General features: G+C 34.3%; 1 protein-coding gene across 1 annotated transcript; it reads right to left on the reverse strand.

The window, feature by feature from the left end:
• Window positions 1–6087: 6087 nt before the first annotated feature.
• LOC149137809 (uncharacterized) lies at window positions 6088–10885 on the reverse strand. Its single transcript, XM_089360296.1, has 2 exons — window positions 10822–10885; window positions 6088–7403 (listed from the first exon to the last, which is right to left on the reverse strand). Exon 2 carries the CDS (start codon window positions 7354–7356, stop codon window positions 6226–6228), a length of 1131 nt encoding a protein of 376 aa, XP_089216422.1. The 5' UTR covers window positions 7357–7403; window positions 10822–10885; the 3' UTR covers window positions 6088–6225.
• Window positions 10886–12612: the final 1727 nt, after the last annotated feature.

The raw sequence follows: 12612 nt of genomic DNA on the forward strand, positions 1-12612 counted from the left end.
CTCACGCATGCTCACACGCACGCGCACACACGCACGCACGCACGCTCACACACATGAATGTACTTATATCTTCACTCACTCTCTCTCTCTCTCTCTCTCTCTTTCACACACACACTTAACACATACACCTGCACATATACACGCACGTACATACACTTCCACACATACACGCGCGCGCACATAGACACACATCTCCACACGCTCACACGTAGACACACACATATATATACAGAGGGAGAGCGACAGAGTAACACAGACTCACACACACGCACCCATACACATGTGCACACGCATACACATTCCCACTCTGTCTACGTACATATGCCAATACACACGCATACACACTATCACGCACACACACACGCAGTTCCTGCCACACACAAACACACATGTGCTACCGTATCTACACACGCCCCCCCCCCCCCACGCAAACACATACCGACCATTTTTACACTCTTCTGTCCCAAAAAGCACTTTCTCTTTGTCCTTCTACTTCCGGTCACTTCAAAAATGCGACCGCACGTAGATTATTGGCGATTTTTTTCCTGCTTCCTTTGGACTTTGCTGTTTTTCCTGCTCCCAAAGAAGAGCTATGCTCGAAACGTAAAACAACTACTCTTTTCCTTCTCCGAGCGTCATATTAATACTTTGCTACGTTCTCACGTTTTTTTACTTCTTCCCCTGTTTCTTTCTCTGTTTTTTTTTTAATTAACTATGTATATACAGAAAAGATCCATCCATCCATCCATCCATCCATATATGTATGTATGTATGTATTTTTTATTTATTTTATGTGTTTCAGCCAAGTGGCTGCGGTCATGCTGGTGCACCACCGTGGTACGTATGTATGTAAATATGTATATGTATATGTATAAAACAACAGGATTTCATGTCGGCAGATGTAAGAGTGAATTTCTAGAGCGACACAGAATAGATTTGCAACTTTCAGGATATTTCTACTGCATTGGGTTCGAATATTACAAAGCTGTTACCAAGCTATGAGACACGAATGTAATTCTACTTCAACCAAGTCTAAGTCATCCGTTCACTATGCTTCCTCTATGATCACTACTTCCTAAAGTACCCTTGCCTATCATCCAATACAACACCTGTACATTCATCAGATGTACGCTGTGTAACCACTTATCTGCTACAGTTGCTACTATATACACTAGTTCATCTTCTAAAACTCTGCTTATCTCATGCATTGCATATGTCCATCCAGACCATAGTTAACAATTATGACTGAATTCATGAATCAAATTTCGCCAGCTAGAGCGATCATCAACTAGTTGATACCATTCGTGTGTGGGGATAGACAGGTATTTCAGGTTCCGCTTGACAGTGTCCTTGAGTTTCAGTATAGACTTACCAATGTTTCGATAGCTATCTGCCAGTTTCGAGAACATGATCTTCTTTGGGAGTCTCTCATCGCCAAGTCTTGTTATGTGATCTGTCCAACGGAGATTTCTTTGTATCAAGAGTTAGTGCATAGTTTGAAATCCAGTCTTCCTGAGGACTTCGGAGTTTCAGATATGTTGCCGTCATTTATGTTCATGATAGCTCTCAAATGTCGCATATATTCACTATATACAATTTCAAATGGTAATGATCTAAATGTTTCCACTGGGAAGAATAATGTCTTAAATCTTTTATCGAAGCTATATTTGACCTTTCGGAGTTATACGTGATGTTGGTGAATTGAAACTGGAGCAACTACACCGTGGAAGAGTCGTTCTCGCTATTTAATAACAAACAGCAGTAAAATACACTTTAAGTATGTTACATGAGTTGCAGCAGAGATGTGTTTGTAATCAGGTCGCAGTCGTGCAACGAAAATTTTGATACTTCATTAAATAAGTTTAAATTTATAGTGAACTTAATATCTTTGCGGCATTAAATGGCTAGAATGGTTTTTTCACGATATTTTGTTGGTTATTTCTTTTATAAATATTTAATTCAATCGTTATTTTGTGGGTTTGAAAAATTGATTTGATTTCGATAAATTATTTCTTCTTACACTTATACCGCATTCACATACAGGCATTCATCCAACCACTCATCCATCCATCCATCCATCCACACACACACACACACACACACACACACACACACACACACACACACACATACATACATACATACATACATACATGCATTCGTACCTACATGCATTCGTACCTACATGCATTCGTAAAGACATGTATATGGTTAGCAACCTTCAGAATTTCAAATACAACTTTCTGTTGTTCCTTCAGTTATACTTTAGTTATTTGAATATTTCTACAATATTTATTTTCCGTGCATTCCTACATCAAAGACGATTGAGCTAAAAAGATCTCCATTTTGGGTGAATCCAAATCTCTTACCTTTTCTGATTTATGGATCCGCCAAAGGGAAAAACTCTGCAACTCGCGTAAAAATAAATTGCTCTTCTCGCGACTAAATGCAAATCAGGAATCATTCTCCAAGGAAATATTATAATTCCTTATGTTTATTTTGTGAGTGTTTAGAACAAAGTGGAATACAACATTATAGAGTTACACTTTATCATCTTAACTTCAATGAGTGCAGGCGACTTCTCTAGCTGTTGCTGATTTCATAAGTACAGTTGTCATTCATAAATGAAGCTGGCTTTTACAAGTGCAGCTGCCTTTGCGGCTGACTTCTACAAATGTTGTTGACATTCATAAGCAAAGGTCTCATAATGGCAGTTAGTGCAACCAATACAGAAAGCTGACTTTAATACGTGTAGTTAAGTTGTACAAACGCAGTAGACTTTTTCAAGTGCAGATGGCATGAATATGTGCTTCAGACTTTATAAGTGCAGCAGTTTATAACAAGTGTAACTGACTTATAAAACAGCCAACTTTTACAGGTGCAGACGACTTCTACAACATGCGCAGTGGAATTTCACATCTACTATTGACTTTGATAGCATGGGAAGCAAATTTTCACCACAAAGTGATTGGCTTCTGCAAAATGTGCAGTAGACTTTCACAGTTATATCAGCTCAAGAAGGCAAACTGCGACAGATAGACAGACAGACAGATAGACAGACAGACAGATAGACAGACAGATAGACAGACACGCACACACACACACACACACACACACACACACACACACACACACAAAATTTAGTTTCATTGTTACCGTTAATATCCACCTTTTTAGAAACAGCAACATATATTTAAGTATATGTGATTATTTTAGATACAAATTTATTTTTAGTCCTCTAAATATAACTTTGAATATCATATTTAATTCCCATGTCTTTCGCTTTGAAAACTTCATCTTTATACCAACCCTAATATTGGGTTCCTTGGCTGCTGCTTAAATCGACGTTCTTCTAACACTAAGTTTATGAGAATGTACATGTTAACTTGTTAGTCTTTCACAGAAGTAAATGTTCTCACGAGTTCTTGTATCTGTTACAGTTAAACTCAGACAAATAACATAAATAGAAGTATCAAAAACATAACGATACGACCCTTATATATTTTTACTCATAATCCAAGAACTAGTACTTTAAAACATTTTTTGACTCAGATATTTCCTTTCTGCCGTCTGCTGAGAATGGCTGGCTGTTTTAGTTGCGCATGTAGTCTAACATAAGATACAGTGATATTCTGAAAACAAGAGTGACGCTAGCCGCTCGGCTTGTATCTTCATTCACGTCCTGTGTCTTTGAAGTTACTTGTATTTGGTCTCAAGGCGATAAATGTTTTTATTGTGGTTTAGCGCTTAGCCCCTATCGAGCAGACTTATTGAAGATACTACCATGATCATGTCTTCTATTTCAGACACTATCTAGGTGACAGTTTAAAGTGTTCTTCCCTTCCAAGCGTAGTCATCCATTATTTGCAATATAAAGGCAAAGTTGTTACATTTTTTTACTCATTCCATCTTAACATTTTCTTCCCATTTAAGGTGTTGAACTGAAAGAATCGTTAGCCTGCCAGGCGAAATGTTTAGCGGCATTTCGCCCGTTCTGAGTTCAAATTCCACCGGGATCGACTTTGCCTTTCATTCTTTCGAGGTCGATAAAATAAGTACCAGTTGAACACTGGGTCGATTTAAGCAACTTGGCCCCGCCCCCAAACTTGTGCCAAAATTTGAAATCAATATTTTCTTCCAAGTGAGTGACTTTCTAGGCACTCACACATTGTCGCAATTTTTATTTCATCTATTTTTTTTTCTATTTTGCATTTTGACTGTTTCAATCACAAATTTTGTTTATTCCACAACTATATGTAAAAATAAGTCTATATTTTATTAAATCAGTATTGTGAAGGTTTTGATAGCTTTTATATTTGACGTTTTGTTCTCATTGTGTTAATAACTGTGGCTATGAAAACAGTATTATCTTTCTTTCTGGTCAGACTACTATATGTTTTCATTAGATGAATTCAAGTTTAATATAAAAGGAAGAAAATTGTTTTATCATGTCTTGATTATGGTACAAAAAAATCTCAATATTAATTAGCCAAGCATTATATTATGCAGTGTGTATTCTTATATGAAAAGACATTTTTTTTTTTGCTAACAGGTCAACACCACAATTACCATACTTAAACACTGTGGCTTCATACAAATACGCTACTTGTAGAAACCTATATTGTTTATGACTCTATTGATGTTTTAGTTATCATAGTGAAACAGTTTTCGTTCTCTCTTTTACCTAACATCATACTTTGAAGATTTGTCATATTTATTTATTACCCATCCAAACTACGTTTATCCTTATCCAGTCTCAATAACAAGTAACATGACTTTCTTTCCATATGGTCTATTAGTGACATCAATTTATATATCTTTTAATCAATATCCAGAAGATAATCAAAGACTAAAATATCACTAAATTAGTCATCGTAAAACTACTAATTTATGGAATATAAACCAAATTTACCACTACGTTTCTATTTCATACGCCACTATATTGATATGTAACGATATGGCAATGGTATATTTCCAGACTTCATAAATCTTGTTTGTATATTCTTTATTGTGTTGTTATTTCTACTGTTACTTCGTATTAATTACTATTATTTTTAGTTCCACCTTTAAGGCGACGAGCTAGCAGAATCGTTAGCACGCCGGACAAAGTCTGCAGTGGTATCTCGTCTGGCTCTTTAACTTTGAGCTCAATTTCCATCGCGATCGACTTTGTCTTTTTTCCCTTTCGAAATCGATAAAGTAAGTACTGGGACCGATTTTCTTTCTTCCCTCGAAAATGTTGAGCTTCCGTCAAAATTAGAAAGAATTATTTTAGCTTCTTCTTGAAAGAACCGCTGGAGTGTCGAACAAAATGCTTTGTGATAATTAAATTTGGTTCTAGGGGGAGCTGATAAAATAAGTACAAATCAAATATTAGGATCGATATAATCGATTGTTCTCTCATTTGTGGATTTATGTCTGTGCAAGAACAGTGTAATACAGTTCCCTGTATTATCATCATTACTAAACCCTAATTCTTTTTTGTAATTCTTGAATGACACTAACATTTTAGTATTTCATTCTGCAAAATTTATTAAGAAAGACAAGTTTATATATTTCAACGATCAGTAAACAATGTAGAAAATTTCAAATGTTGAATGTATATCATCAATTTCTAATCATAAAAAGTGTCAAAATGCATATAATCCTATGCCATCAATTTAATTACGTTACCTATTGCCCCTATTTTCTGTATCACATATAATTACTTTTTTCATACAGTGGAAACAAATAGAATATGAGAGAAGTGTTGAAGTAATTGAATTAGTATAATAATAAAGGAATGTATATTTTCAAAGATCAATGTCAGTTGTGGAAAGGATGTTATTGCAATTCTGCTTAAATCCCCGAAAAGTAGTTATTGCTTAGGCATAACTATATATTGTATGTTAATGACTATGAGCGACGCTACGTGATTACTCACAAAATACTATAAAACATCTTGAATTTATCAATACTAATAAAAGAGAAGAAAAATATTGCGAATGATGATGAAAACAAAAAGTGTTACGGTTATTGTTTCATATTATTTGATGAGAAATAAAGAAATATTGTAAAGATAACTTTAAAATACAATATAAGACATCATATGTTGCAACAAAATTTTATTGATATAAATTTAAATGTGTCCGAATACTGAGGACGTTAACAAAAATTTGTCAAGTTTCCAGTTAACATTAGCCAGTAGAATTTCCGAAAAGTCTTGTCGTTTGTGTGATTTCAAAATTAAAATCTGTGCATGTTCATCCAGCGCCCATTGAAGTCCATCTCATAGTGAGACATATCAAAGAATCTTTCTGGGTAGTCGTAGAACCTATGTCCCCAGCTGTAGTTATGGTAGGGATAATGGTTATAGTAATGGCTCCCTCTGTGGTAATGGTTATAACCAAAGAAAGGATGGGAGTAATGATTGTACATGTCCATCCAGTTACCATCGAAATCCATTTGGTAATGGGACATATCATAGAACATGTCGTAATAGTTGTGGTACCTACGTCCCTGACTGTAACTGTGGTAAGGGTAGTAACCCGAATGATGATAACCGTGGTAGCCACTGAATGAATGGAAAGGATGATAGCCATGATCATACATGTTCATCCAGTGTCCATTGAAGTCCATCTGGTAGTGGGACATATCAAAGTACCTTTCTGGGTAGTTGTAAAATCTATGTCCCCAGCTGTAGTTAGAGTAGGGATAATAATTGTAGTAGTTGCTCTCCCTATAGTAATGGTTGTGACCAAAGAAAGGATGGGCATCATGATTATACATGTCCATCCAATGACCATTAAAATCCATCTGGTAATGGGACATATCAAAGAATCTCTCGGGATGGTACATATGATGGAAATTCATATATGGACAATACATATAACGCCTGTAATAGTTGTCATATGGGCTACAGTGACGTCCGTATCTGTCCATGTATCGGCCATACATGTCCATTTGGTAGTGGGACATGTCCATGAATCTCTCAGGACAGAACCCGTAACGACCATAGTAGTAGCTAGGGTTGTAGCCATGTCTTGAAGAATTAAACATGTAGGAGTAGGGGCTAGAGTAGTGTCCGTGCATATCCATCCACCTTCCATACATGTCCATCTCATAGCCGGACATATCCATAAACATATCTGGGAAATTCATGAAATAATCAAATCTATGGAACCTATCGAAATCATGGAAATTGTGATTGTTGTACATAGATCTACCATAGTAACTATCTTGGTCATGATATCTGCCATAGAAGCCATAGGATCTGGGATCAACCATTCTTCCATAAGAATCCATGTATCTGCCATGGAAGTCCATTGACATCATGTGCATTGGTTCCATTCTACCGTTGTATATGTGTCCGTACATGATGGAATACAAAAACTGGTTACCAATCTCTGTAAGTTCAATTCAAGCTGAAATTGGAAAATATGAGGGAGTTGCTGAAAAATTATACAATATATATCTGAAAAATTTTATGGTTTGCATTTTCTTCCCATTAATGTGCTCTTTACAAATCTACCTATTTATACAGGCAAACAGATAACATATAGACAACGTATAACCTCGCACACATTTATGAATGCACGTACATATGTATGTATGTATGTATGTATGTATGTATGTATGTATGTATGTATGTATGTATGTATGTATGTGTGTATGATATTTCATTGAGTTTTAAGTTCTTCTTTAGAGAGTTCAAGCCAGTCTCTAACAAAGCGACAAGACTTTTTGAGTTAAAAGAGTTCCCGCTGTTTGTAAATATGTGGTTGGGTTGGTGCATGTATTCATCTAAAGAATCTCAGCTGGAAATCTTTGGAATATCTTACAAATATTCACTGTGCCACTAATAGTTGGACTTGGAGAATCCACGGCAGCTTCTTGTGTTCTTTCTTCACAAAAAAACCTTATATTTCTTTTGGTACATAGCCTATTTCATCCATGATGAGAGGTACAAATGAAGATTTATAGTCAGAGTACAAGTGTTGTGAGTTCCTTACTAATTCACCATATGTATGTATGTATGTATGTATGTATGTATGTATGTATGTATGTGCGTGTGCATATATGTCAATATTCAGTTTATTTCAAGATTTCTTGCCAATAGAGAAAGAACCGGTTTCTAACCTAGATCCAAGGCTCCTTCATTGGAATTTCATCATCAACAACAGGGTATTTATGTATGTATGTATGTGCGGTATTTTCGGTTTTAATTCTTCCCACTAAGAAGTTAGTTCTGACAAAAAAACAAAGCTTAATCGTTGGAATTGGATAACAACAAAGGTGCTAAACGCTGAACGCTAGAAAATTCTTGCATATTTTTACTGCTCTGTTTACAGATTGTATTTGTAAGGTGCATGCTAATTGGTTACTTTGTTTAACAGAAAATGATAGCCTTCAAGAATGAAACATTTACTAACATAGCCAAATGCACCAATAATTATAATTATACTATGTAAATGTGAATTTATAATAAGGTTTGAGAAGCTGCAAGTTTTGAAGCAGTTGCCTACAAATATTCTCCTTGTCACTGAGTATGGATGAGATGTTCACATGTTGATATCTACTGATATCAACGACTAAACATAATTTCTCCTTCCTGCGTATGTGTATTTATTGTGTGTATGTGTACGTGTGTGGAGGGGGATGTTAACGCGCGTGTGAATATATCAAGATGCAGCAAAAGAAAGCAAATGTGTCTAGTTCATTTTAAATAAAATTTTAAAATATCTTTTGTTCAAAATAGAAACTGCACAAATTGAAAATACAAACCAAATCATTAAAAAAAAAAAATGGATGGTTCTTTTGTGCATGAAACGTCACTCAAATTTAAATTACTAAAATAACAATAAGCTTTGTTAAATAAATATGCACACAATATCATAACAACATAATGATTATCTATAACTGTAGCTCTAAAAATGACCGTTGCCCTATGAAAATCGATTAAATTAATTGCAAATAATTTATATAGATTTTTTAGGCTACATTCATGGACTGGTTTACATTAGACAATATTGCCTACAATGATATACTGAAGATCAAAGGAAATCGAAACGCGGCTCTCAAACTTATTATGTGCGGTTCCCGAGATGATTTTGTGTTCCAGTGTTACTTTTCCTAAAGCAGCCTTGACATCCTGCCAGCTGTGGAACTGAAGAGTTGATAGAAGCCTTTGCAGTGATTCGAAGTCCAACCGCGAAAAAAGCAGTTCACGGACATGATTAAGCCACAATCGCATCATACAAATTTCACAAGAACAACATAAAAATCGACCAATCAACTTGAAGCTATCGTGTGAACAGCATCTCGAATGTTCTCGAATGTTTTTTCCTACTTTAGCAGGTTGGCCTATCACAGCAGAGCGCTGTTGGTATTCAGGCAGGACATATATCGGTTTTCACCTTAACGTGCGGCGGACACACATCTTTTGTCTTTGGTTTTTCAGATAACAAATAGCCGAACAAACGCAGTTAAGTCAGTTCTTACATATTATTCGAATAACCAGTGAAACTTTGATAATTTATGTATGATACGTGCAGAATCTTCTCTTAATAAAATCTGTTGTTAAACATTCGCGAGTTTGCTTTTGTTGTAATATATGCAGCCAGCCTGATTTTACATTCAGTTAATAAAGATACAACATCAATCTTTCTCACGACAACTCGTTCCCATAAAGATTGGTGACTGAACGAAGAAAGGTCTACAACGAACAACAATGGGACCTCTTCAATGAGCAATCATTAATCAATATACTTAAGTAAGATTGTAGTCATATATATTCTTTTCCTAAATATAATTAAAAAAATATTTTTGTGGATTTTAAGCACAAGAAAATGCCACCATATGTCTCGTATCTAAAACTCGTCCGTTTCTGCTATAGATTATGATATCAACGACAATTTGAATGTCAACTGAAATATTAAAACGGCAGGAGGAATATTCTTTTTTATATTCCAATTGGTGAAAAATAGTGTCACTAGTTACATGCTTCTAACAGGATATTCACTGGGCCAATGAAATTCCGACTTTTTTGCGTATAATTATGTATGATAATAAAGTTATAATTACTTCCACGAATCACACACACACATACACATACACAGAGAAAGAAACAAAAACTCTAAAGAAAGCATTCAATAGTACGACTTGGTCAGCTAATATGTCAATTTATTGCAATTATTTCCTAATTGTCCTCTTTGTGCTTTCTACTGTGAACGGAAAGGAAGTTTGTAAAATTAAAGAAACACAAGGAAAATGAGATTTGAAGCCAATACGAAAGTAAATACTGTTTAGCAAAATGTTCACCTCTTCTGGGTCCACACCATCAACATTGCACATTAGAAGGCAAAAATATAAAGCCCCAATACGTTAAAGAATGAATATAAAAATCACCGAACACGTTTTAAGCTTTCATTTATTTGTGTTTTTTAAAGATTAGAGATTTTACTTATTATTCTTCTAGTATGTTAAAGTGGCTAACGTGTATAATTAATGAATAGCACATAGTTATAAATTAGTAGCTATGAAATTAATCTGAAATGAAAGTGAATTAAAATTGGAGAACAGCTATGTATGAAAAAATGCAAATTAGAAGTACTGAATATTTGCAAAATGTAAAGAATATAATAAATTTATACTGAATTATTGTAACTGAATTAATAACAAAATAAAGGAATATGCTTTATAATATAATCAAAGACAAAAGATAGATATAAACTAGCATAGAAACGGTAAAATATAGAAAATATATATCAGTTACTAAGACAAGAAACATTTGGAACAATTAGCGCAGTATCACTATTCGCAATTTTAATCAAATTGTCTCACCTTAAGAAGAACTGAAGTCTCTCAATCGAGATGACGAGTAACACAGAACACTTGTTCTTGGAATAGTTTAGAAAATATATTTTCCACTTTATATACCTTTACAACGATAATTAAAATGCTGTGGCAGATTAATTAGTTAATTATATACGAAGTATTTAACAAGTGTATGTTTAATGACTAGCTAAACTTAGTAATTTGATTAACTTTCATAAAAAAATGAAACAAAATAGTGTTTTTTTTTTTAAATATTACAAAGAATGCTGTATTTTTTGTATATGGCAAAGGTATTTTCAGTTTTTATTCTGAACGTTGAATGTTTCATATTTTATTTGGTAATCTTTATTGCTGAAATAGAGCGTTCTTATTGTTATAACTGGTTTTACAATTAGTGTCATCCACTTTAAATATTTCACATATAAGACGAAGGGAATAATAGGTTTATTTTCCAATTTAGTAGCAATACAATCATAGTATCCTAAGAAATACATTCGTCTTGCTTTTGCAATGCATAATATTCAACATTTTATGGAAATAAATTATAGTATAGATACGATTTTTAACCACTTTATGCTTCTTCTGGATCTACTTCATTCATAGAAGAAAAATGGTTTCAGCTGAAATTGTAACTGTTGTAACATTGTTCCAATTAATATCTGACATACAAAATATTTATGACTAGTTTGTACACCTTTATATAATAGAGTGAATTTTACATTGATAACAGATATACTTATCAGTGGTCAAGAAATAGTTGTAGGTTACCAACACAGGCAACCAAATATACTTTCAAACAAAACACAAGAAGCTTAGATATTTTACGAAATCTTATTAAATACATAAGGCAGGTCTGCATGATTTTTTTATGTTTAAATGTCTACATAACTTTTTAAAGCTATTTTTAAAGCTGATTTCAGCTCTGTTATTAGTTTTTTTTTCCCATCACGTCTAGTTTTTCAGTGATAAAGTTTTTCTAAATTATGGTATCAGAGAATCAGATGACAGTGACTATCTGATTTATTTTCTTCAACAAAATAGATTGCTATAAACCAATGCTGACCTAATATTAGTAAAAGTAAAATAGCAGCCAATGTAAAGTTTATTTAACAGTTGTTGGCAACTCTGACAGACGACGTGGCCTTGAAAAGCTGTGTACACGATTGCTAACTGATGTTTTAGTGTTGTTTTAGTAGTACTAGAGGTCAGTCGTTGGTGATATTTACTTATAAACTCCATTTAAAATGAGTACATATTGATATAATCCAGACATCTTCTGCTATATTTGTGGCAGATATGTTGTCATTAAGCAGAAACAAAATATAACTGATCTTGTAAAAAATCTATACTTTGCTTATTTTGGTGTAAACTCGGTGATGAAGACAAACCTTGGGATCCACACAAAGTATGTCACATTTGTGTGGAAGGGCTGAGATTCTGGAAAGCCAGTAAGAAAAGAAATGCCTTTTAGCATACCAATGGTGTGGCAAGAGCCGAGTAATCACGCTGACGATTGTTATTTCTACATTGTTGATGTAGAAATAACAATGATGAGTATAGTGCAAAAAATAAACATAAGATAGTGTATCATAGTATTCCTTCAGTTATACATCCTATTGCACATGGAGTTGGCATTCCAGTTCCTCTCCTTCCCACTTGCTTTGAAGAATGTCACATCAGATAGTAATGAAGAAGAAGGTAATGACTGCACTCCTGACAAAATCGAAAGTCCAAAGTTATATACACAGGAAGAGCTCAATGATTTGGGGAGTGATTTGAACCTACTAGACTAAAAAA

This window comes from Octopus bimaculoides, chromosome 1 (assembly GCF_046866305.1).
Source record: "Octopus bimaculoides isolate indiv1 chromosome 1, ASM4686630v1, whole genome shotgun sequence".
In the NCBI taxonomy this organism is placed as follows: Eukaryota; Metazoa; Mollusca; class Cephalopoda; order Octopoda; family Octopodidae; genus Octopus; species Octopus bimaculoides.

Bases quoted from the DNA above. Each gene is read 5' to 3' on its own strand.
- LOC149137809 (XM_089360296.1), bottom strand. From the start codon at position 7,356: ATGTACGGACACATATACAACGGTAGAATGGAACCAATGCACATGATG.